This window comes from Macaca thibetana, chromosome 16 (genome assembly GCF_024542745.1).
Source record: "Macaca thibetana thibetana isolate TM-01 chromosome 16, ASM2454274v1, whole genome shotgun sequence".
In the NCBI taxonomy this organism is placed as follows: domain Eukaryota; kingdom Metazoa; phylum Chordata; class Mammalia; order Primates; family Cercopithecidae; genus Macaca; species Macaca thibetana.
The window spans coordinates 76,765,766-76,792,799 of NC_065593.1; the positions used below are offsets into that span (position 1 = coordinate 76,765,766).

General features: G+C 45.9%; 1 protein-coding gene across 8 annotated transcripts in view; it reads left to right on the plus strand.

Annotated features, from left to right (window-relative positions):
• The first annotated feature begins 3,288 nt into the window (after positions 1–3,288).
• Positions 3,289–27,034, plus strand: part of MARCHF10 (membrane associated ring-CH-type finger 10) — a 111,046-nt gene continuing 87,300 nt past the window's right edge. For 4 of the 8 annotated variants that reach the window (XM_050764836.1, XM_050764830.1, XM_050764837.1 and 1 more), the window contains exons 1-4: positions 3,342–3,606; positions 5,160–5,252; positions 10,209–10,315; positions 23,413–23,532. In XM_050764836.1, the coding sequence (XP_050620793.1) occupies positions 10,226–10,315; positions 23,413–23,532 (210 nt within the window). In that variant the 5' untranslated portion in view covers positions 3,342–3,606; positions 5,160–5,252; positions 10,209–10,225. Of the gene's footprint in view, positions 3,607–5,159; positions 5,253–6,361; positions 6,425–10,208; positions 10,316–23,412; positions 23,533–27,034 lie in introns of all 8 variants that reach the window. The other 4 variants (XM_050764832.1, XM_050764831.1, XM_050764833.1 and 1 more) reach the window with 4 other exon arrangements.

A 27,034-nucleotide genomic window follows, 5' to 3' on the forward strand; every position in this document is an offset into this window, starting at 1 on the left:
TACTTAAGTCTTAAGTTTTGTTTTTACTTATTCATCTCTACTAGGAACATTGTGCAGGAAATAATGAAGAGTAGGATCCTTTCCCCAACCAGGAGAAGTTTTTCTTCTTCATTTTAATATTTCTCTTCCTAAGGACTTTGCTTTTTAATGACAGAACTAATCTCATTTGTAGTTTATGTGCCTAGCTTAAATTTACTCATTAAACACTAAAGTTGGAGTTGTTCTATAGCTTTTCATGAGCTGACCTTGGGCACAATTGCCCTCTTTCAAAGGCACCATGATTTTTTATCGAACTTAATTTTCAAGAACACTTGACATGTGGAAGAGTTTAAAGCTGAGATATGAAGTGATTTCTCTAGACCTTGTTATTTAAAAATGTTTAGGCTGGGTGCGGTGGCTCACACCTATAATCCCAGCACTTCAGGAGGCCGAGGCAGGTGGATCACCTGATGTCAGGAGTTTGAGACCAGCCTGGTCAACCTGGCAAAACTCTGTCTCTACTAACAATACAAAACTTAGCTGGGCGTGGTGGCACGCACTTGTAGTCCCAGCTACTCAGGAGGCTGAGGCAGGAGAATCACTTGAACCTGGGATGCGGCAATTGCAGTGAGCCAAGATCGCGCCATTACACTCCAGCCTGGGTGACAGACTCTGTCTCAAAAAATAAAAAAAATAAAAAATAAAAATCTTTAAATATTTATGGTTAACACTCACATGCAATAAAATCTTAAGATATGCCTTATAAAGCAAAGCCACCAATTACTGAGTGCTATGTGCCAAGCATGACGTGAAATGCTTTGCTTGTCCTCTCTCATTTATTTCACACAGCAATCTTTTGAGATAGTATTATTTTATATAGATCTTGAAGTAGAAGGAGACAAATCTGGGTACAGGAAGTACCAAGGTGCTTTTCTTAGTAGTGGGCAACATCAAGTTATTGGAGGTGGAAAGCCCTGTTTTTGAGCCCTGGGTCTGGTACTTACCATATGTTCTGGTCATGTCCCTTACCTTCAACAAGGTGAGAACCTGGGCTTCAACTTCTTTCTCTGTTATTTTTATTTGAGGTGGGTCCTCGCTCCAACAGAACAAGTTCCCTACCTATCATTTCACTATTATAGTTTCGACCCAGTGTGCACATCCAACCTTTTATTTTGTTTGTTTTTTTTTTTTGTTTTTTTGGGGGGAGGCAGAGTTTCTTGTTGCCCAGGCTGGAGTGCAGTGGTGCAATCTCAGGTCACTGCAACCTCTGCCTCCTGGGTTCAAGCAATTCTCCTGCCTCAGCTTCCTGAGTAGCTGGGATTACAGGTGCCCGCCACCACGCCCGGCTAATTTTTGTATTTTTAGCAGAGATGGGGTTTCACCACGTTGGCCAGGCTGGTCTTGAACTCCTGACCTCAGGTGATCCCCCTGCCTTGGCCTCCCAAAGTGCTGGGATTATAAGCATGAGCCACCATGCCTGGCCCAAAGTATATATTTTTGAAAGGCAAAAACCATGAGGCAAGTTCTTAGGTTACATCCTTATCAGTTAATACGTCAATTATCAGTTAATGCTTTACTAAGGCATACTTGATAATCAGCTGAGAACACGAACAGAATATGGATTGGGCTACTAGGGATGAAAAGATCCTAGGGGCTGCTGGAGGACCAGTGAAGTTCAGATGGGAATGTGCTCAATGGAAAGACTTCTGTTAAGTACATTTGTCTAGACTCTGCCTGGCTCAGGATATGTCTTTGAAGCTGGTGTGAAGGCAAGGAAAAATGTTCAGTGTGTAACACATAGTCCCATCTGGCTGAAACATGAGTGAAGAAGTGATGAAGGAGAAAAACCAAGAAAGGAAACCATGGGGGAGGGCACAGGGAAAGTCATAGTGACGAGTTTGGACTTCATTCCACAGGCGGTGAGGAACCTTCCAGGGCTTTTTAAGCAGGGGGCCAGCAACATTAGATGTAGGCTGCTTACAGGATGGGGTAAATGGTGGAGACAGGGTGTGGAGGACAAGGGCCCAGGGTGTGGCCAGGAGGCCCTCAAAATAATCCATGGAGCCCAAAACTAGGTCATGGAACCCAAAACTAGAGTGGTAGTGATAAGAATAGAAAAAAGAATGTAACACTGCCAAGGACTTGGCACCAACTGAATGGGGGGAAGGGGAGGTGTTGAGAAGATGGTCAAACCACAGACACCTAGAGATTCCGGGCACTTATGAAAGTTCCAAGAATTTCTATTCTTCCTTTACCTTACTCTCCACCCAATCAAAAATACCTAACTTGGCAACAGTCGACAAGTTGAGAGCCTAAATATGCAAAGTAAATAGGAGAGTCATCTTTGCCCATGAGAACCACAGACAGAAATCAACCTGGCAAGGCCGGGCACGGTGGCTCACGCCTGTAATCCCAGCACTTTCGGAGGCCCAGGCAGGTGGATCACTTGAGGTCAGGAGTTCGAGACCAGCCTGGCCAACATGGAGAAACCCCGTCTCTACTAAAAAAAAATACAAAAACCAGCCGGGCGTGGTGGCGCATGCCTGTAATCCCAGCTACTTGGAAGGCTGAAGCACGAAAATCACTTCAGTCTGGGAAGCAGAGGCTGCAGTGAGCGGAGATCGCGCCACTGCACTGTCCAGCCTGGGCGACAGAGCGAGACTCTGTCTCAAAAAAAAGAAAGAAAAAGAAAAAAGAAAAAAGAAAAAGAAAGAAAGGAAGAAATCAGCCTGGCAGAGAAAAGGTGCGGGTAGTAGCGGTTCTGGTGCCCTTCCTCCAAACCTGTGAGGCCTGGTCTAGGCCTCTAAGCACCTCTCTCCTTGGAAAGGGGGTGAAGACGACTGATTACGAAGAGGCCTGGGCTCTGGTCTCGGTTCTGCCACTGACTGGGTGCCTCCCTTCATCGCTTATTTCTTCTTTTTCATGTTGGACCATAGCATTCCAGATGTCCTCTGCAGAGGTCGAACTGCAGGACTGCAGTATCTTTCCCTCTTTGCATGTACCGCTTTTCATATTCCCTGATTCCATTAAAAATATTATCCTCTCTCGTGTTCTAATCTCATTTTTTATGAAGCATAGCACCCTTTCAGGAAAGGGAGCGGAGGCCTGGATATCTGGGTCTGGGCTTGGGCATCCAGACAAAGCCAACCGCCTCCTCCTTGGGCATCTCTTCTCTGCCCACCAGCGCGGCTCTGCCTACCCGACTGCAGCCACCGTCGTTGCCACGGCAACCGGCGGGCGCCCACGCCTGCCTTGGGACCCTGGGGCCACAGCCCCGCCCCGCCCCGCCCCGCCCCGCCCCGCGCTCTTGGCGGCGGCACCTGGTCGCGCGGGGGCGGAGGGTGGGGGCGGGGAGGCGCGGTCGCTAGGGAAACCAGAGGACGCCCGGTAGCCGCCCCCACCGCCCCCGCCCCAGGCAAGGCTGGTCGGCGCCGCGGAAAGCAGCCTCGGGGAAGCAGGAGGAAGAGGGGCAGGTTTAGGGAGCGAAGAAGCGAGAGGAGGAGGAGGAAGAGGCGCTTAGGCCAGTCCCCGCGCAATTAATGGGCAGCTCCTGCGCCGTGGACCGGCCCGCCCGCCCTGCCCCTCGACCCCTTTAGCCCCGGCAGGGGAGGAAGGGCAGACCCCCAGGTAACGGCCCACTCGCCCCCGCCGCTCCTCTCCGTCCTGCCAGGATGGGAGACAACCTTCCCTTTCGTCTTCCAAGATTCTGGAGGGAAACCGGGCCTGACATCCGGTGGCCTGGCCGTCCCCTCCCCCCGGCTGACCCCAGCCCCAGCTTTTTTCTGTCTCAAAGGGGCAGGTTTGGGGGAGACCGTGACCCTTTGTTCACTGGCAGCCGCCCGCACCCACCTTTCTTCCTGCAGACGCCACTGGTCAGAAAAGGTATACGCAGACCATGGCCCCTTAGGCTTCTGAGTGCGCAATGGTTGATACTGGTTTTGTTTGTTTTTGAGGATTCTCGCTGTGTCTCCCAGGCTGGAGTGCAGCGGTGCAGTCACGGCTCACTACAGCCTCGACCTCCCAGGCTCAAGCGATCCTCCCGCCTCAGCCTCCCGGTGGTACCAGGGACCACAGGTCACCACCATGTCTGGCTAATGTTTTAAATTATTTGTAAAGAAGGGGTCTCGTTATGTTTCCCTGGCTGGATATTGTTATTAATGATGGCACTGAATTGCTTGTCAAACCTGTGACATTTCCTCCCCCAAAGTTTCCCGATTGCTCGAGTTTCTCCTCTCTTCTGGGCTTGATGGTCGAAATGTGACCGCCTGTCTTTCCTAGTTTCACAGCAAAATGAGGAATCACCGCCAAAAACAAGTCTGTTCCCCCGCCTCTGCCCCGCCCCAACTCTTAAGCCAAACTGGCTGGAAGAGTTGAAAGATCTCCTTACCTTTCCCAACCAATTCCCCCTTTTTCTCTGCAGTCACAGTCTTCGTAAATTGGGCCCAAACCGTAAACTTTGTTGCTTATACTCAAGACATGTTTATAAGCTAAGATTTCAAAATGCTAAGTTTTTTTAAAAGCTAAGATTTAAATCCTATAATGTTGGACATTACAAATTAATCAGTTGGGAGAAAGGTTGAATAAGGTCTCCTGAAATCCTTCTCCAATCACCTAATTGTGGAAAGGGAGTAATTTTTGAGCCTGGTTGTCAGGTATTAACAATAGCCATTTAGATTTTGTTTCAAAGCAACCTTCCGTCTAAGAAGGAGGTTAAATTATTTACATTTTCCTTTATTGCTTAACAGAATATTAACTGTAGTGATGTCTTTCTTTTATGAGAACATAGTAAGAAACCAATAAGATTTTGATTGTTATTAAGAAGAGTCTCCTTCAAATCGGTTCTTTTGACAAATGTGGTCATAAAACAGAAGGATGGTATGTATGCATGACTTTTTAGAGCACTGAAAAACATTCTGCATTCAGATTCTGTTCCCTTCAGTCAGGAAAACTTGGTTGGAATTCATTGGAAAGTTACACCAGAGAGGAATGTGTATGTCACAAAGTTCTTAGAATATTCCCCATTAAAATTTCACAGATATGTAGAATTTTGAGGCCAAGAAGAATTACTCGCTCTTGCTTTCAGCAAGGCAGGACCCCCTCTTTCCTTCTCCACCTGCCTCGAACTCCCTCCTCCTTTCTCTCTCCCTACTTAATATGGCTTCTTATGTTGATTTCTAAAGCACAGATTTGGCACAAGACATTATCACCAGAAAGACTTAAAACAGAAGCGTGCATGACCATGAGTGGATTTTAAATTAAGAAGCAGTTCAAAGGTGAGCGATAGAAGAGAATACAGAGGGCTATTTTAGAAACATGCGCCTTGCTCACATTTTATTATCACCCCCACCCCAACCCTCTGTGTTTGCTGGGAAAAAATTCTTGGCTTCAAGTGGCCATCTGGTTGAGTAGGCCTACAAAGCTGAGATCCGTGAATTAAGCATTATCTCATGTAGTTTTATTTCCATACTGTTATTTCTGTTTCTTGTTCATCCTGGTCAGTTTTTCAGACTGACTGAGTGCGGTATGAAGTTCAAGCGAACACGGAGAATGTTTGCTTAAACCAACGTAACCCACCATCTTCTTGGTCTTAACACTAATACCCTGTTTTCTTTGTTCCTGTAATATTCGTTTAATCTCATAAAGACTTGATGTATTTAAATAAAAAATTACATGTGGCACCACGATGTTTCTAAATATTGTAAAATACAATGTAATAGAGAGTTTTGGGGAAGGAAAAGAGACTTTTGTAGGCAACTTTATTTTTATTACTTTATTATTATTATTATTATTATTATTATTTATTTTGGGGGGGATGGAGTGTCCCTCTGTCGCCCAGGCTGGAGTGCAGTAGTGCCATCTTGGCTCACTGCAACCTCCACCTTCCAGGTTCAAGTGATTCTCCTGTCTCAACCTCCCAAGTAGCTGGGACTGCAGGAGCACACCACCATGCCCAGCTAATTTTTGTATTTTTAGTAGAGGTGGGGTTTTGCCATGTTGGCCAGGCCGATCTTGAACTCCTGACCTCAAGTGATCCACCCACCTCGGCCTCTGTAAGTGCTGGGATTACAAGCATTTTTAAGTCCTTTATTTGGTAGGTGATTGTGAAGTCAGAGGTAACTTAGCAAATAATTCAAAGGGTGCTACTTCCTACCTATTTAGACAAAGTTATTTCATGCCTCTTGACTTAGAAGCCTCCTTAAATTAAACCCTACTCTAAAGCCGTGATAGATTAACTGGCTTTCTATATTAACTTTGGCAACGAAAATGTATCATCCGAGTGGACTCTGGGATGCTCCCCTTTAGTGACCATTAACATATTTTTATTATGAGTCCTTATGGTCTCTGCCTGATTAAGATTCTGACAGGCTTCTCTTTCCCACAGTAGCAGCAGGAGCTTATCCTTCTGCCTGTTTTAACACCATCGTTTTCTGAAAAGAGTGGAAAGGTAACTTCATTCTATGCAGGTACACATTCAGATGAAAAGCTAAAAGTGATCTTTTAAAACATAATCCCATGTGATTATTAAAATGCTCAGAGACAAAATGTAGGTTCTGTGCGTAGACTGGAAATACACATTGTAGTTTCAGATTCTGACTGTCAAAAGACCAACTTTCCATACTCCAGAGAAAACAGCCCCCAAGAGACCAGCACAAGTTTTCCCCATTGTTCAGGGCCAGACGATAAACCATGTGAGATTTCATAACTACCAGACCAGACGCTGGGTCACCATGAGTCAGGGGCAGCCTGACTCTGCCAATATCTACACAACTGAATAAACAGGAGGAGGGAGGGAAAGCCAGAGAACATATACACCTGAAGGTAGAGATGTTGCCTGTCCCATCCTGATGTTTCCCCAGAGCCTAGCAGCGCTTGTCACACAGCAGTTGTAAAAAATATGTATATGTGTGTGTGTAGATATAAATGAAAGAGCTTCAGTAGACAACAAGCAGGAATAGTGTAGGGACTTCGATGACCCCATAGATAAGGGGTCTTTATTAACAGTGCCATTTTATCCCTTTGTGAGCTTCGCTATCTTGGCCATAAATTTGGGCCATGCCAGTCAAAGCTCAACTTCTTGAAAGCATGATCTCCACGCCTTTACCTCCCATTTACGCAACCTTCTGCAGCCCTCCCAGCCCCGTCACTCCACTGAATGCGCTCACCAAGGTTATTAATAGCCTCCTTTTTGAAACCTCCTCAGCATCTCTGAAACGGCACCCACCTGGTTTCTTCCTGCCTCTCTGGCTTTTTTTTTTTTTTTGCAGAGTTTCTCTTCAGCGGCTTGTTCTCTAAATATTAGTGTTCTTCACGGTTTTGTCCTGTGTCCTCTTTCTCTTTTCATTCCCATTCTTCCTTCAACTTCAGTTATCACAGAATCCCAGCAATGCCCAAATCTGTACCTCTCTGGTCAGCTCTAGAGCCCTGTGTCTGACAGTGCACTTGACATCTCCGTTTGCCGCACCCGAGACACTTGTCACGCCATGCTGTTTCCTCACAAAGCAGCTCCTCCTGTGTTTTCTGAAGGGAATGCTGGCACCAACCAACTGGCTGCTCAAGCCGGTAACCTGGGCATCCCTGAGACTTCCACCCCTGGTCCATTCATATAATCGCAAGCCCTGATGACTTTCTCTCCTGAGCGTCCCTTGAATCCCTTAGGTAAGAGTGTGGGCACTGGAGCACGACTCTCTGGGTTCACATCCCAACTCTCCCACTCACTAGCTCTGTAACTTTAGGCAAGTTACTTAACCCCTTTGGCCCTCAGTTTCCTCACCTGCAAAATAGAGATCTAGCTCTGGCCTCACAGCGTTGTTGAGAAGATTGAATGAGTTAATTGATATAACTGCTTAGAACAAGGACTATCCCTTCCAGAGGCTCAGTAAAGAGTACTATGGGCCCAGCCCAGTGGCTCACACCTGTAGTCCCAGCGCTTTAGGAGGCTGAGGCAGGTGGATCAACTGAGGTCAGGAGTTCAAGATGGCCAATATGGTGAAACCCCATCTCTACTAATAATAAAAAACTAGCCGGGCATGGTGCACGTGCCTGTAATCCCAGCTACTTGGGAGGCTGAAGCAGGAGAATTGCTGGAACCTGGGAGGTGAAGGTTGCAGTGAGCCGACATAGCCCCACTGCACTCCAGCCTGGGTGACAGAGCAAGACTCCGTCTCAGAAAAAAAGAGTAGCTATGATCCCCTCTCCCTCCCCATTCTCCTCCTCCTCCTCCTTTTTCTCTCCACTGTTGCTACCCAATGCTGGTTTTCATCTTATTACATCTAGATTACTATGAAATATTCTCACTTACGTTTTTTACTCTACCACCATCCCCCGCACCCCATCCATTCTCATACTGCAACTGGAGGGATCTTTTTAAAATACAAATCTTTTTTTTTTTTTTTTTTTAAATACAGACAGGGTCTTGCTCCGTTGCCCGGGTTAGAGTGCAGTGGCATGACCATGGCTCATTGCAGCCTCTAACTCCTGGGCTCAAGTGATCCTCACACCTCAGCCTCCTGAGTGGGTAGGACTCCAGGCATGCATCACAATACCTGGCTAATTTTCAATTTTGTTTTTAATAGAAACGGGCTTGCTATATTGCCAAGGCTGGTTTCAAACTTCCCGGCTCAAGTGGTGATCACCTCGGGAGACGTGAGCCACTACACCCAGTGAGTTATGATCACACCACTACACTCCAGCCTGGATGGCAGAGCAAGGTCCTATCTCTAAGAAAAAGAATTAACAAATAAATAAAAACACAAGACCAGGCGCGGTGGCTCATGCCTGTAATCCCAGCACTTTGGGAGGCCGAGGCGGGCAGATCACGAGGTCGGGAGATCGAGACCATCCTGGCTAACGTGGTGAAACCCCGTCTCTACTAAAAATACAAAAAATTAGCCAGTCCCAACTACTCAGGAGGCTGAGGCAGAAGAATAGCGTGAACCTGGGAGGCGGAGCTTGCAGTGAGCCAAGATTGCGCCACTGCACTCCAGCCTGGGCGACAGAGCAAGACTCCATCTCAAAATAAATAAAAAAATAAAATAAAAAACACAAATCTAATCATTTACTCCTCAGATTGGAACTTTTCAGTAGTTTTTTATGACTCTTTGAATCATGACGTTCAAGGCCCCACAGGAGCTGGTCCCTGCCTCCCCTGCAGCCCTTCCGGGGCTGTTCCCGCCTCATCTCTGCTCCAGCTGCACTGCTCCCCTCCCGTCTTCCTCATCTGCACCTGCCTCTTCATGCCTGAAGCCTCTGCACCTGCTGTCCTCTCTGTTCTACTTCTCAGCTAGCTCACTCTGTCAAACCCAGTGTCGTTGCCTAAGGAAAACCTTACCTGACCCCTCCAGACCAGGTTATGCCTTCCCATAACACCACTCTCAAAGAGCCCCATAGTTCTGCTCCAGAGCCCCTATCACCGTTAGGATTCACTTGCTCAAAGTCAGTCTCATACCCCGGATAACAAGCAACACAGGCCGGGCATAGTGGCTCACACCTGTAATCCCAGTACTTCAGGAGGCTGAGGCAAGTGAATCGCCTGAGGTCAGGAACTCGAGACCAGCCCTGCCAACATGACGAAACCCCGTCTCTACTAAAAATACAAAAATTAGCCAGGCATGGTGGCGGGTGCCTGTAATCCCAGCTACTAGGGAGGCTGAGGCAAGAGAATCGCTTCAACCCGGGAGGCAGAGGTTGCAGTGAGCTGAGATTGGCCATTGGCCTGAGCAACAAACGCAAAACTCTGTCTCAAAAAAAAAAAAAAAAAAAAAAGCAATGGTGAGGGTCGTGTCTGCCTTGCTGGTTGCTCTACTCCAGTGCCCAGCACAGTGCCTGGATGAGAATAAGGGTGCAATCACTGTTGCTTAAATGGATTTAAGCAACGAGAGGCCTGTAACTTTGGTCACTGCTCATATAGCTGGGTTCTCAGGTTTTCCTTTTTGTCATGCTCTAGAACTGATTCAGGTGTCTGTCAATCTAACTCCCTCTGAGTAACCAGGACAGGATCTCTGAAGTGCCTGACGAAGGTGGCTGCATTATTTATGCCTGGAACAGGAGGACTGTCAGGGCATCAGCACCAACACAAGAAGTCCCTTCAGCTTGAAAGGAGCATCTGTGCCTTTCAAACAAGGGACATTAGATGAATACACAAATAAAAGCAATTAGATGAAAATAAATCCAAATGCGGCATCACGACAAAGGACTCTATCACAGCACATTTGTTTATCTTTTCTATGCAGGTCGGGGATTAGGAATCATGTTGCATGACGCAAGGGACAGGCAGAAGTTCTTCAGCGATGTTCAGTATCTGCGGGACATGCAGCATAAGGTGGACTCTGAGTATCAGGTAATTGCAGAAAGCAAGAATGGTCTTCTGCCTTCTCTTCCAGTATTTACAGAGAATTCAGAATACAGCGTCAACATATGATAAGCAGTAAAAGTTTTCTAAAATCCCAAACCCACCGATTAGGTATGTGACTAGCAAAAGCCACTTCACCTCTCTATTTCCTCGTCTGTGAAAAAAAAAAAAAAACAGGGATAGCCAGGCGCGGTGGCTCACGCCTGTAATCCCAGCACTTTGGGAGGCCGAGGCGGGTGGATCATGAGGTCAGGAGATTGAGACCATCCTGGCTAACACAGTGAAACCCTGTCTCTACCGAAAATACAAAAAATTAGCCAGGCGTGGTGGCACTGTAGTCCCAACCACTCGGGAGGCTGAGGCAGGAGAATCACTTGAACCCGGGAGGCAGAGGTTGCAGTGAACCGAGATCGATCACGCCACTGCACTTTAGCCTGGGTGACTGAGAGAGACTCCGTCTCAAAAACAAACAAACACAAACAAGGATAATGGTCGTATCCACTTCTAGTATTATCATGAAAATGAAATGAAATCAACACTCTAAAAGTACTTCCCTCAGTGTTCGGCATGGAGCCCTTGTCGACCAGTGGCATTAGGGCTTAAATTTGACAAACCAACTGAGAAGGAGGGAAAAGATGAAAGAGTTAACTGGTTCGCCCTACCGTTTGTAAAATAACACCGCCTTCTGTTGTCATCTCCACCGGAAGAAAGGTGGTTTGCACATTTTACAGTGAGCTAACTGCTGGTCCCCCTAGTTACAGTGTTTACATGCAACACCAAAACACACAGGGAGCCTGAGGAATCCTGAGGTTGCAGTCAGCCAGAGCTGGCATAGGATAAACTTGCCAGACTGGGTTGTGGGATCCTGAGAGCAGGTAGAAAGTGTCAGTCATCCCGCCGGAGGTGGGACCTCAGCCCTTGCCAATCAAGAAGGCATGTTCTCAGCCTGGGCTGAGAATTGAAAAGCGCTTCTTCTCTGAGGAAAACACAGAACTGCTGTTATCAGTTTTTTCCCCTTCTTAGCAATTTCAAATATAACTAAAGCTCCCAGGTCACCAAGGAAACCAGACCTATCTCAGTAACCTGATTTCACCTGTATAATATGGCTTAGCTTTGGGGCTGGAAATGGAGTCAGCAGTTTCCTCCCACAACGTGCCAACCCACGTATAAGAAGACTAGAAAATCAAGGGCATTTCTGCAAAATAAATAAGAACATAAACATCCACACTGGTCGCCCTGGGAGTCTAACTACTTCTCACAGAGATGCCTCTGCCACCCGGCTCCTGTTTGAAATTGTCTCCAGAACAGGCACATAAGAAAAAATCAATCTTATAGTTTTATGGTCCCCTTGAAGAAAATCACACAATGGTGTGGCTTTGAGCCATTGCCGTTTTATTTTCTAATCTCCACTGGACTTTCAACACTGCCTTTTCATTCATTCATTCATCCAATATTCGGTGCCTACGATGTGCTGAACAAAGCCTCTGTTCTCCCGGAGTTCTTATTCTAGGAGTAAGAGGGGAAAGGGCTTACACAAGTAGACATGTGTAAGGTAGTTTCAATTATCGATAAATACAGTAAGGAAAATAGAACAGGTTAAGGGGTTGGAGGCGGTGCTCCGTTAGAAGCAGGGGAGGTCTCTTTGAGGAAATGACACTTGACTGTTGAGGTGAATTATGGGAAAGATCCCACCAGAGCTTCCCAAGTGGAAGGACAGTCAGTGCAAAGGCCCTGAGGCAGGAACCAGCCTGGAGGAAGCCAAAGGCAGCCAGAGGGGCTAGAACACATGAACCCAGGGAAAGTGCAGAAGCATCACACTGCATCTCACTGAGCATAGCTTGGCATTTAGATTTTATTCCTTTTGTGGTTTTTTTTGTTTTTTGTTTTTTTTGAACAGAGTTTTGCTCTTGTTGCCCAGGCTGGAGTGCAGTGGCGGGATCTTGGCTCACTGCAACCTCTGCCTCCCAGGTTCAAGCAATTCTCCTTCCTCCGCCTCCCAAGTAGCTGGGATTACAGGCATGCGCCACCACACCCGGCTAATTTTGTATTTTTAGTAGAGACAGGGTTTCTCCATGTTGGTCAGGCTGGTCTCAAACTCCTGACTTCAGGTGATCGACCCACCTTGGCCTCCCAAAGTGCTAGGATTACAGGCATGAGCCACTGCGCCCGACCCAATTTTATTCTTACCACTGTGAGAATTATTGGATGGTTAAGCGGTGGAATAGTATGATCTGATTTATGTTGTATTAAGGGTAACTCTGGCTGCTGTATGGGGAAAGGACCAGAAGGGGCAAGAGAAAAAGCAGGAAAACTTGTAAGGAAGCTATGATAGAAATTCAGGAGAGAGATTCTGGTGACTTGGCCCGGGGTGGTAGGAGTGGAGGTGGTGAGAAGTGGCCTGGCCCAGGAAGTGGAAGCAGAACAGACATCTTGCTGATAGATGGAGAGGCGGAGTGAGGGAAAGAAAAGAATGAAGGATGACTCACGTCAACACATTTACTTGTCCGTCAGCTCCCTCTGTTATCATCACGATTTTAAACCTTTTCACTCTTTTCAAACCTCCAACCCCCATAGTTTCAACAAAGAACTCCCTGCCCGGTTTCACACACTCAAATGAAACAAAATGAAGACCCCAAGGCCGGCAGGTGAGAACCCACTCAGCCGCCTCCCCTTCACTCCAAGCCACACACCATCTAGTCCCCACATCTTGGAGGAGGAAGTAACCCTCTTACTGCTGGTACCCAGCCTGAGATCCTGATTTGAGGCCCTCTGCTCTCCAGCCCCTGCCATCCACAGGCCTCTCCTTGGTAGCTTTGACATTTCCTTTCTTGTTGGCTCAGTCCACAAACGTGCTGAAGTGTCTCCCATCTTAAGAACAAAAGAGCAAAGCTTTCTGTAGACGTCATGTCTTTCTCTAGCTGCAGCACTGGCTCCTTCCTGCCTCATCCCAGATGTCCCAAGTAGCCAGCTCCATTTCAGTCTCTGCTTCCTGCCCTTCCATGGATTCCCTGGCCTGCTGCAGCCTGACCATCACCTCCCCTCCCCTCTCCTGAAACTCTTATGCTAATGTCAGTAACCAAATTCACCGGGCTCCTTCTCAGTCTTTATTTTCTGCGGTCTTATCTACCTTTGACGTTATTACTCCTTTCTTCTTGAACATGACTCTTTGGCTTTCTTTTCTTTTCTTTTCTTTTCTTTTCTTTCTTTCTTTCTTTTCTTTCTCTCTTTCTCTCTCTCTCTCTTTCTTTCTTTCTTTCTTTTTTTAATATTTCCCAGGCTGGTCTCAAACTCCTGGCCTCAGGTGATGCTCCTGCTTCAGCCTCCCAAAGTGCTGGGCTTATAGGCATGAGCCTCCGTGCCCACTCTCCTTTGGCTCTCTGATGGCACACTCTCCTGACTTTCTTCCTGTTTCTCTCACTTTCTTCTCCATTTTCTTTTCTATGTACTCTTCATCTCCCTGGCTCTCAAATGTTAATTTCCCCAGGGTTCCATTCTCAGCCCAATTTTTTTCTAGTTCACAAGGTCACTGTGACTCATCTCATTCTCTGCTATGGTTCAACCACCACTTTATACTAAGACTTGTAATTCTGGGTCTCCCCAGAGCATCAGAGTCATATGTGTATTTGCTAGTTGGCTATGTCTACCTAGATGTCACACGGGCATCTGAAATCAAATATATCCATGGTTGTACCCCCATGTCCATCCCCCTGCTGCCCCTCCTATCATCTAAGCCTTCCCTGGCTCTTCCTCTCCCTCCTCATCCCCATCCCACCAGTTACCAAGTCCTGCCAAGTGTACCTAAGAACTCACGCACTTGTGCCTTCCTTTTCACACTGTTGCCACCCCATGGTTCCAACCTCCCTGATTTCTGTCCAAGACCATTATAATATCCTTATAACTGGCCTCCTAGCCTCCAGTCCTGCCATCTGTCAGACTGTTTCCTTGAAACCTATCTAAAATCTAAATGTGGCAATGCCATTGGAATATAGGATACCCCTCTGTGCTTTCCCTCTCTTAAAGGCAGGCTCAAGACCCAGAACCTAAGCAAGACCAACCTACACTTCACCACTTTGCCAACTTCTTCCCCCTTCTTCACTTTGCTCCCCTGGGCAAAGGTGGTGAGGATCATAGTTTTAATTTAGAACTAAAGGGAATCTCTGTGCTCATACACATAGTAGCCGTTTTTAAAAGCAACTTTACTGGCCGGGTGTGATGGCTCATGCCTATAATCCCAGCACTTTGGGAGGCCGAGGCAGGCAGATCACGAGGTCAGGAGTTTGAGACCAGCCTGGCCAACATGGTGAAACCCTGTCTCTATTAAAAATACAAAAAATTACCTGAGTGTGGTAGCAGGCGCCTGTATTCCTAGCTACTCAGGAGGCTGAGGCAGGAGAAGCACTTGAACCCAGGAGGCAGAGGTTGCAGTAGGCCGAGATCACACCACTGCACTCCAGCCTGGTGACAAAATGAGACTTCATCTTAAAAAAAAAAAAAAAACACTTGATTGTGTTATAATTTATATATCAACCGGACACAGTGGCTCATGCCTGTAATCCCAGAACTTTGGGAGGCCGAGGTGGGTGGATCACGAGGTCAGGAGTTCAAGACCAGCCTCGCCAACAAGGTGAAACCCCGTGTCTACTAAAAATACAAAAAATTAACTGGGCATGGTAGCAGACACCTGTAATTCTAGCTACTCAGGAGGTTGAGGCAGGAGAATCGCTTGAGCCCGGGAGGCAGAGGTTACAGTGAGCTGTGATAGCCCCACTGTACTCCAGCCTGGGCAACAAGAGCGAAACTCCATCTTTAAAAAAAAAAAAATGTATATATCATAAAATTCAACCTGTTTTAAGTGTACAGTTTAATTACTTTTAGTAAATTTACCAAGTTTGCAGCCATAACTATCACCTGGCTTTAGAATATTTCCACCACTCTAGTACTGCAGCACTCTTTTCATGCTTCCTGCACAGAGCTTATGAAACTGCATTGCAAATTGTCTTTTTTTTCCTCTCTCTTTTTTTTGAGACATGGTCTCGCTCTGTTGCCCAGGTCGGGGTGCAGTGGTGCAATCACGATTGACTGCAGCCTCAACCTCCCAGCCTCAAGTTTTCCTCCCACCCCAGCCTCCTGAGTGGCTGGGACCACAAGTATGTGCCACCACCCAGTTAAATGTTTTGTATTTTTATAGAGACACGGAGGTCTCACTGTGTTGGCCAGGCTAGTATCAAACTCCTGGGCTCAAGTGATCCACCCACCTTGGCCTCTCAAAGTGCTGGGATTATAGGCGTGAGCCACCACACCCGGCTGCACATTGTCTTCTGTGTGACATCCCCTCAACCTGGACCACGACTTCTTAAGGGCAGGGGCTGAGTCTCCCTCTTCAATGCTGAACCAATTGCCTTGACATTCATGAAAGCCCGTGTTGCCTAACTTGGTTACTAACTAAGCTTGTCAGACTTAGAGCCGGCTGACTTGTGACTGTTCCTAAAAGTCAAATCCACTCTCATTGACCATTTTCAAAACCACTTACCACAAGGTCTGCAAAAAATAAATATGGTTGTCTGTAAGATGTTCTAAATATCATTGAAGTAAGTAAATGGCAACCCACAGTAACTACTTTGCAGGGAGCAGCATTTTTTTTTTTTTAGTTATATTATTAATCTACCCCTTGCCTTGTTCCAGAAAGAATTTAAAGTAGTGGTTTAAGAATCAACTGCATGATGTAGACCAGGCAGTGGTCTACAGTGGCTCATGCCTGTAATCCCAGCACTTTGGGAGGCAGAGGCGGGTGGATCATTTGAGGCCAGGAGTTTGAGATCAGCCTGGCCAAATGGCGAAACCCTGTCTCTACTAAAAATACAGAAATTAGCTGGATGTGGTGGTACACACCTGTAATTCAGCTACTCAGGAGACCGAGGCAGGAGAATAGCTGAACTCAGGAGGCGGAGGTTGTGGTGAGCCGAGATGATGCCACTGCACTCCAGCCTCAGTGACATAGTAAGACTCTGTCTAAAAAAAAAACAAAAACGGATCAGTTGCATGATGTTAGTGACCTCTCAATAACTCAGCCCATAGACCGCCCATGTGTATTTAGATAATTCGCTATGGTAACTTTGTGGCGGGTGGATATTGGCACTCTGGATCATCAGTGAGTTTGGCCAGTTACTTCCTATGGAAATCCCAGCTTTCACTCCAGGTCCAGTGTGACCAGGGATTCCCCATTTCAGGGCGTACAAATAGTGTAAGACCTAATAACTAGACATGAATCCCAAATCATATGCATATGGCATGTGTGCCTTCCTGTACTCGACTCACCTTTAATGAACTGGCTCCAATTGAAGGCTTTAGAAACCTCTTGTGTAAACCATTCCTGCTACAGCCTACAATATGCTAAGTGTTGGTGTGCACCAAATTCTCAGTGCCTTTGCAGGTCTGTGTGCTAGCAGCAAGAGATGAGGGCTGAACTCACCCTGAGTTATTTTGATACTACTCCTTTCAGTGGTTGGGTGGGACCCTTTTGAGAAAACAAGAGGAAATAAACATCTATTTGGCGTATTGCATGCTATTTCAGAATCTGGTAACTAGTATATAATTATATGCCATCTCAGAATTTGGCTCTATTGCTTCAAGGATTTTCATGCTGTCTAGCTTTTTTTTTTTTTTTAATCAAATGTGTTTATGTAACTGGAGGCAGAATTTAGCCATTAATGTCCACTGGAAAACTGAAGGCAAAGATTACACTTAGCATTTCAGAATGATTTTTGATAATCTATTAAATATGTTCAAATTGGTTTCATTTCATGTCACTTATTCACCTTGATTCTTTCAAGTACAAATCAAACAACTAAATGTCTCAATATACATGTGTTCAAGGACATGATAGGTGACTTCATAGCAGGTGGCGAGGATTTGGAGTTGTCCACTCAGGGAGCTGGAATAGGGATAAGTCAACTTTTCTTCCCATAGGGACAGAGGTGGGGGATTCTCCTCCTGGCTCACCTTTGAGGTGTGTGTTGCTTTACTCTTCACAGCCAAAACAGGAAAACAAAAACAAAAACAAAAACAAAAACTAGCTGGAGGGGAATACCATCTCAAACTGTTTTTATGCCTTTGATTTCTTGACCTCTTAAAATTAATGAACTTTAATAATGTCACCGAGGACAATTAAAACGCCAGACTCTGGGATATACAAGTCAGATCACAAGAACAACAACAAAAAGGAACCAACTGAAGGAAGTGGCAACTCCCACTTCTCAAAGTGCGTCCTGAGATAGAGGAACAGATGCCATTCTGGCCAGAGATGTAAAGTCGGGTCGTGGTTCTGATGGCTTTATACCAGAATTATGAGGCTGGGACGTGTTCCTGGGGCACATGGCTTCTGAAGTCACATAATGACTAGAGTGATCAGATTGATAATGAAAGAAACAAAAGGAACTTTGAGCACAACTGTGTACTCAGAGAGCTGTAATGCCGAAGAGAAGCAGTTTCATTGTGACCCTGAATGACTGAGAGCAGGAGCTGCTCATTTGGCTGGCTGGAGTTTAGGAAACAGATCTCTACTTACAGGGCAGAAAAACAAGGATGAACCTCAGGACTAGACAGAAAGATTCTCTCTTCTTCTGTGACCAACATCAGAGTCATACACTTTGGCAAAGGCTGACTTTAGAAATAGTAATAGAAATAAACCAGGAAATGGGATTGAGAACAGCAATTAAAAGGCTGTGGCAGCTGCTGGTGGTGATGGGAGTGGCAGTGGTGGTGGGAGTGATGGGGGTGGGGAGGTGAGATGGGTGGTGGGGGTTGGGGAGTGATGTGGGGATGTTGGTGGTGGTGATGGTGGTGGTGGTGGTGATGTTTGTGGTGGTGGTGGTGATGTTTGTGGTGGTGGTGGTGATGGAGATGTGATGGAAATAGTAGTGATGTGATGGTGGTGGTGGTGATGGAGGTGGTGGTGGTGGTAGTGATGGTTATGGTGGTGATGGAGGTGGTGGTGGTGGTGGCAGTGGTGGTGGTGGTGATGGACGTGGTGGTGGTGGCGGTGGTGGTGGTGGTGGTGGTGATGGTAATAGAGGTGGTGGTGGTGGTGATGGAGGTGGTGGTGGTAATGGAGGTGGTGGTGGTGAGGGTGGTGAGGATGGTGGAGGTGGTGGTGGTCATGGTGTGGTCATGGAGGTGATGGTGGTCGTGGTGGTGGTGGTGGTGATGGTGGTGGTGATGGAGGTGGTTGTGGTGATGGTTGTGGTGGTGGTGATGGAGGTGGTGGTGGTGGTCATGGAGGTGGTGGTGATGGAGGTGGTGGTGGTGGTGATAGAGGTGGTGGTGGTGGTGATGGAGGTGGTGGTCGTGGTGGTGATGGAGGTGGTGGTGGTGGTGATGGAGGTGTTGGTGGTGGTGATGGAGGTGGTGATGGTGATGGAGGTGGTGGTGGTGGTGATGGAGGTGGTGGTGGTGATGGTGATGGAGGTGGTGGTGGTGATGGTTGTGGTGGTGGTGATGGAGGTGGTGGTGGTGATAGAGGTGGTGGTGGTGGTCATGGAGGTGGTGGTGATGGAGGTGGTGGTGGTGATAGAGGTGGTGGTGGTGGTGATGGAGGTGGTGGTGGTGATGGAGGTGGTGGTCGTGGTGGTGATGGAGGTGGTGGTGGTGGTGATGGAGGTGTTGGTGGTGGTGATGGAGGTGGTGATGGTGATAGAGGTGGTGGTGGTGGTAGTGGTGGTCATGGTGGTGGTGGTGATGGAGGTGGTGGTGGTGATGGAGGTGGTGGTGGTGATGGAGGTGGTGGTCGTGGTGGTTGTAGTGGTGGTGATGGAGGTGGAGGTGGTGGTGGTGGTGATGGTTGTGGTGGTCATGGAGGTGATGGTGGTCGTGGTGGTGGTGGTTGTGATGGTGGTGGTGGTGATGGAGGTAGTGGTGGTGATGGTTGTGGTGGTGATGGTGGTGGTGGTGATGGAGGTGGTGGTGGTGATGGAGGTGGTGGTGGTCGTGGTGGTGATGGAGGTGATGGTGGTGGTGGTGGTGATGGTTGTGGTGGTCATGGAGGTGGTGGTGGTCATGGAGGTGATGGTGGTCATGGTGGCGGTGGTGGTCATGGTGGCGGTGGTGGTGGTGATGGTTGTGGTGGTCATGGAGGTGATGGTGGTCGTGGTGGTGGTGATGGAGGTGGAGATGGTGATGGTGGTGATGGTTGTGGTGGTCATGGAGGTGATGGTGGTCATGGTGGTGGTGGTGGTGATGGTGGTGGTGGTGGTGATGGAGGTGATGGAGGAGGTGGTGGTGATGGTGGTGGTGATGGAGGTGGTGGTGGTTGATGGAGGTGGTGGTGGGTGGTGATGGTTGTGGTGGTGATGGACGTGGTGGTGGTGGCAGTGATGGAGGTGATGGAGGTGGTGGTGGTGATGGTTGTGGTGGTGGTGATGGGAGGTGGTGGTGGTTGATGGAGGTGGTGGTGGTGGGTGGTGATGGTTGTGGTGGTGATGGATGTGGTGGTGGTGGTGGTGGTGATGGAGATGGTTATGGAAATGGTAGTGGTGGTGGTGGTGGTGGTGATGGTGATGGTGATGGTGGTGGTAGGCACCTTTGATTGAACTGTCCCCAAGGGCCAGCCACTATTAACATATCACCAACTGTATACCTTGTTGATGTTAACTTGTCAACAATCTGCAGCTTCCTCTTACAGATGAGGAAAGCAAGAATCAATGGCATTAGTCAGCTCGCCCAAGGTCACGACGTTAGAAAGTGGCAGAGCTGGGGATTGTCATGTTTACCAGGATTGAGTTACAGTGAGTCACAAAACCCACGTCATCCCCACAGACATTGATGCACATTCCGCATTTTGCCCCCACAGTGGTACCTTCTGCACAGAAGGCAGCCCAACTACGTATGCTGCAGTCAGGGGGACGCACTGTGGGGTGGGGGTCAACACCAATGGAAGAGGGAAGGAAGAGGCCCTGATTCTCCCCAGAAGGAAAAAGTAAAAAGTTACCTGAAGCCTTCAATTTCAAGACTGCCCTCGGCCAGTTTTGCCACATGATCAGAGACTTATTTATAGCCATCCGAATCCTGACACGTGCAATTGAAAGGGGAGAATGTTTTTAAAGTCCAGGGTAAGGGAAGCCACTGGTGGTTTTGAATTACAAATCCATTCCTCTTCTGACCCATGGATGCTGTCCTCTCCTGCCCAGTCACCTTAGGCTCCCCCAGCCCACTCCACACAAAAACAACATCAACAGCTGACCAAAAATCATGTACAATTACAAATACAAAGAAAAGCAGCCCTGGCAGGGGATAAGGCAAGGTTCTTGCTGCTTCTACAACTATAAGTCTGGATATTTGCTCTGCCCCGTGTTCCTTCTCAGCAAAGCTATAACTTTGAGAGGATTGATGTTTGATTTACACAGAAAGATTGCTTGGCTCTGTCAAGATAAAAGTTTAAGTACCTGCCTTGCCACTGGTTTGTTCTGCTCCTCTGTAAGAAGAGGAACAAGGAACTAGAGGGAAAAAAATTTTTTTTCAACTTTGCAAACCAATCTATTCCTCCTTCCCTTTTGGTAAAGAAATATTTAAGTCGTATGCATTCTTGGAGAGAATTTTCAAAAAACACTCAGCCCACAAGAATTCTGTTCATCCCACAAAATCTGCCTTGGTCCTGCGTGCATTTGCTAACACTGCCTCCTCCACTTTCAGCCCATCAGCATTTTCTTCTTTTGCCTTCAATACCAGTAGGTTAGGACCGCACAGACATCTGCCCCTTTCGGAAACAGCGCTCCACACCAGTGCTCTTTCCAAACACAGACTCCCATTTGAAGTCCTTGTAAAAGGATTAGAACAAAAAAGGCACGTATTTAACTGAACTTCGTTACGTTCTCCAGCAAATTCCCTTTAGCTTTACCTGGGTTTCTCTATGATTGGCTGTTTTTTGTTTGTTTTGTTTAACTTATTTATTATGGTTACTGTCTAGTGTTCTTTGGTATTTCTTGCTGAAATTATTAAAACAAACAGCATCCAGTGTTTATTATGACGACTTACTATCTATGTGGCATAGTTTTTGAAAATAAGATTAACTGTGGGACAGGATGTTATCCCTTCCCAAGCAAGCTGGAGTGAAACTGCATCTTTCTGCCCAGAATCTAGGATTCCACTTCCTGCAGGTGACCACTTGGCTGCTGTGATGAGCCCGGAGGCTAGGGCGTCACCTGCAATTCAGATGTAAAACTCCGTGTGAATAACTATCCCAATTCGGAGGAGTAAAAGTTTTGTTAGTATCGGTTCATTTCTATTCTTAACCTTACAGCATAATGTCAGGCTTACGCATGGCGTGAAATTCTGGTAAGTCCTACTACATCACGGAAGGGGATGCTTTTTCTAACAGAGGGCGTGAAATGTGCTGAAGGAATCTTTCCTTTCTCAATCCAGCCAGGAAGGGCAGTTGTCAGGCCTAGTATAGAAACAATATTTTTGGTCTTTACTTCAAATTTGTTTTCTATGACAGTGGATAATTTGGCCCTGGCATGGCAAAGTTGAATTGGGCTACTGGATCTGCAAATATAGAAATACTCCAAAAAAGTTTTACTGGGCCAGGTGCACTTTGGGAGGCTGAGGCAGGTGGATCACCTGAGGTCAGGAGTTCAAGACCAGCCTGGCCAACATGGCAAAACCCTGTCTCTACTAAAAATACAAAAATTGGCTGGGCATGGTGGCGTGCTCCTGTAGTCCAAGCTACTCAGGAGGCTGAGGCAGGATAATCGCTTGAACCCAGGGGCGGAGGTTGCAGTGAGCCAAGATCATGCCACTGCACTGCAGCCTGGGTGACAGAGTAAGACTCCATCCTGGGGGGAAAAAAACCTCTTTTACTATTTTGAGGTATTTAAAATCAGTTGAAATTTCCTTAGTACATGATATCCTTGGGTTTGTTCAGTCCTAGTACTATAGGAGAAATATTTTAGTACCAGATTTTAATTTTGTTAAAAAAAATGGGGAATTATTTTCATTGGTAATTTTATTTTTCTTATTTTGCACTTAGGGATTGATATTTTCCTCCAAAGCAAAAATGCAATTCAACTAAAATTATTATTGATTTTTTGAGACAGAATCTTGCTCTGTCACCCAGGCTAGAATGCAGTGGCACTATCTTGGCTCACTGCAACCTCTGCCTCCCAGGTTCAAGCAATTCTCGTGCCTCGGCCTCCTGAGTAGCTGGGATTACAGGCATATGCCACCGCAACTAATTTTTATATTTTTAGTAGAAACGGGGTTTCACCATGTTGGCCAGGCTGGTCTTGAACTCCTGGCCTCAAGTGATCCACCTGCCTCGGCCTCCCAAAGTGCTGGGATTATAGGCATGAGCCACTGGGCACCGGGCCAGCTGCAGTTCAGCTAAAATTAAATGCTGGATGGTGGGGGATTCAAATATAAGAAGTTGTCCTTACTCTCAGGGTTCTCAATGATCAGCAGGAGAAACAGGCTCAAAACCACAAACAAGTACCTACAATAGGAAAAAAATATGTATAATTCAAGCTTAAATTAATATGCATTGCAACTCTGACAGTTAATTCAGCCTGGAGAAGAGAAGGCAGCGGAAACTAAAGAGAAGCGAGGCCACAGCAGCAGGCTATTAGTATATCAGGCGGTTTTGCCAAGAGAGCTAACGGAGGAGATTCCAAGTGCAGGGAATAGCACATGCTCTGACATTGACAATTCTCATCCCACAACTAGGGTGTCATCTCCAGGGTCACAGTATAGTGGAGGTAGGAAGAGGGAGGGGCCATGAAGAGAATGAGACCAGAAAGAGAAATTCGCAAGATGTAACAGGTGCCCTCCTTGAGAAGGCAACAGTTGGGTACATTCTTGACAAAATGCCTCTCAGTATGTTTATCGTTTGAATTCATTAAAGCAATGGCTAATACGTCTGACCTAGCGCTTTAAGCAAAGGGAAGAGTGATACCTGGTCTTTATACTTGGTGAGAGGTATTTGATGAACACCTGGAGATGCATACCATTCATTTCATGCTCCTCACCATTGGAATTAAGCATAAAGTTACCCAAGCTTGCCATGGTCCTAAGACAGACATTTTGTTGTTGTTCTTCAGGCTTGTCTGAGACGACAGGAATATAGAAGAGACCCAAATGAGAAGAAACGTGATCAGTTTTGGGGGCAAGAGACAAGTTTTGAGAGATCCCGGTTTTCTAGCAGGTCATCTTCCAAACAGGTATGAAGAATTCTGGGAGACAGTCTCCTGGGGCTGCTGCTGCTGCTGGTGGTGGTGGGGTGCGTGTGCGCGTGCGTGCGTGTGCGCGTGCGTGCGTGTGCGCGTGCGTGCGTGTGTGTGATTTAGGAAAAAGCCAACTCAAAAAGGAGATGCTGCAGAATCCCAAAGGTCAGGGCAGGGAGAGCCAGGGGCAGGAAGGAGCCCAGGGCTGGGAACTCCCTTCCTTGGGACACCACCCCTGTGGCTCCCAGCTCTGCAGTCTTCACGTCTCACTATGGTTGGGCCTCACTCCTCTTTCCTGTAGATAAAGGTCCTGAAACAGATGGTCTATAAGACACCATCCAGATGAGAAGCACCGCAACTCTTTAAGATTTGGAGGCACTGGGCCTTCTGAAGCACAGCGTCATCTCTGTGGCATATGGTCTAACTTGATGCAAGATTGGGCCTAGTTTTTATTTCTGATGAAGGAAGAGAGTAAAATGTGGTAATAACTATATCATGTAATAATTGGAAATTGTTTAAATATTTTTGCCTAGAATGATATAACAATATGATGATAATAACAATATGATAATATGATTAATAATAGTATCATTGTAATAGTAATTAAGCGGTTACCATTATTTCAGTGCTTGCAACATTCCAGGCACTATGTGAAGCACTTTATACATATTAGCTTATTTAATTCTTATAAATGTATATATCTATCACCTCTCCTTATCAATCTATCTGTCTATCTGTCTATCCATCCATCTATCCATCTTTGCCCCACTTTACAGATGAGAAAACTGGGCCTTACAGAAATTGCAAAACTTTACCTAAGATTTCACAGCCAGTGTGGTAGAGATTCCATTCTAGGCAGTCTGACCCCCAGAGAAGGTGCTCCGATTCGCTAAGCTCTAGGATCGTATTTTCATGTTTAAGATCTTATCTAAGAATTTTACTTATCCTATGTAAGAGCACAATACCACAAGCTGTATTCAACACTGATTGTTAGCATGGTGAATTGATTTAAGATGAGTAATATGCCTTTTATGAATTCCTATTTAATATTTAATGCCTGAAATATACTCTACAGGAGGGACTCCCTCTGTCCTACCAGTGGTGTGGATTCTGAGATAGATCCTGAATACACGATATCAATCAAGTTCTTGTTGAGAATTCTTTTTTAATCTAAGATGTTCACACTGTGGTTATTTAACGTTCAAAGGACACCTTAAAAACATCAGTGATTGATGTTTATAGATGCAGATGTATCCCTGGGAGAGAGATATGCTCTCTATTAAGGAATATAAAATCACACAATAAAATATTTCACCTAGAGTCTGAAGGTGAAACAGACTCTCTCACAATATTGGCAGCACCAAGAACACGTTGCCTGGATCGTTTCCTGTTAGTCAAAGACTAAATATAATGCCTGCTGCTGATTAAACTTATGGAGTGAGATTAATGCAAAAATTAAATCTAGTTTGGCTAGAACAACACATTTTTAGCATTAAGATAAATTCTCACATTTTTACACTCAGAAATAAGATCAAGGATAGATAAGAAAATATAATTTAAGTCAAACAGTAGCACGCAGCAGTCTTCCCAGATTGGAATTGCTAAACAAGTGGGCAGCTGGGTTCCTCTGCAGGGAACTTTCATGCAGAGGCTCATGTGCATAGTCACGGCCATTTTATGTGCAATACTCATGCATCTGGGATATTCAGGATTTGAAATTTTATGTTCCTTTTCACACTTAAGCTTATGGGACAAGCTGGTGTCAGATTCCTATAGTTTTCTTCTTCCTGCTGTACAAATTGTGCATTCTTTAAACCATCATTGCAAAACACTCAGACCACTTCTGAAAAAGGCCATGGTCATATACATAAAAGTAATTCTGTGAAATAGCTTCTATAGTACAGTTTATATGGATCTTATTTCCCAATAATTTTATTATTCACCCCTACCCAATACAACATTTTTTTTTAAATTATACTTTAAGTTCTAGGGTACATGTGCACAACGTGCAGGTTTGTTACATAGGTATACATGTGCCGTGTTGGTTTGCTGCACTCATTAACTCGTCATCTACATTAGGTATTTCTCCTAATGCTATCCCTCCCCCAGCCCCCCACCAAGTGACATGCCCCGGTGTGTGATGTTCCCCACCCTGTGTCCATGTGTTCTCATTGTTCAATTCCCACCTATGAGTAAGAACATGCAGTGTTTGGTTTTCTGTTCCTGTGTTAGTTTGCTGAGAATGATGGTTTCCATCTTCATCCATGTCCCTGCAAAGGACATGAACTCATCATTTTTTATGGCTGCATGGTATTCCATGGTTTATATGTGCCACATTTTCTTAATTCAGTCTGTCATTGATGGATATTTGGGTTGGTTCCAAGTCTTTGCTATTGTGAATAGTGCCGCAATAAACATACATGTGCATGTGTCTTTATAGTAGCATGATTTATGATCCTTTGGGTATATACCCAGTAATGGGATTGCTGGGTCAAATATTTCTAGTTCTAGATCCTTGAGGAATCGCCACACTGTCTTCAGTTCAACTATGGTGGAACTAGTTTACACTCCCGCCAACCATGTAAAAGCCTTCCTATTTCTCCACTTCCTCTCTAGCATCTGTTGTTTCCTGACATTTTAATGATCGCCATTCTAACTGGTGCGAGATGGTATCTCATTGTGTTTTTGATTTGCATTTCTCTGATGACCAGTGATGATGAGCATTTTTTCATGTGTCTGTTGGCTGCATAGATGTCTTCTTTTGAAAAGTGTCTGTTCATATCCTTTGCCCCCTTTTCGATGGGGTGGTTTCTTTTTTTTCTGGTAGATTTGTTTAAGTTCTTTGTAGATTCTGGATATTAGCCCTTTGTCAGATGGGTAGATTGCAAAAATTTTCTCCCATTCTGTAGGTTGCCTCTTCACTCTGATGGTAGTTTATTTTGCTGTGCAGAAGCTCTTTAGTTTAATTAGATCCCATTTGTCTATTTTGGCTTTTGTTGCCACTGCTTTTGGTGTTTTAGTCATGAAGTCCTCGCCCATGCCTATGTCCTGAATGGTATTGCCTAGATTTTCTTCTAGGATTTTTATGGTTTTAGGTCTAACATTTAAGTCTTTAATCCATCTTGAATTAATTTTTACCTAAGGTATAAGGAAGGGATTCAGTTTCAGCTTTCTACATATGGCTAGCCAGTTTCCCCAGCACCATTTATTAAACAGGGAATCCTTTCCCGATTTCTTGTTTTTGTCAGGTTTGTCGAAGATCAGATGATTGTAGATGTGTGGTGTTATTTCTGAGGCCTCTTTTCTGTTCCATTGGTCTATATATCTGTTCTGGTATCAGTACCATGCTGTTTTGGTTACTGTAGCCTTGTAGTATTGTTTAAAGTCAGGTAGCGTGATGCCTCCAGCTTTGTTCTTTTGGCTTAGGATTGTCTTGGCAATGCGGGCTCTTTTTTGGTTCCGTATGAACTTTAAAGTAGTTTTTTCCAATTCTGTGAAG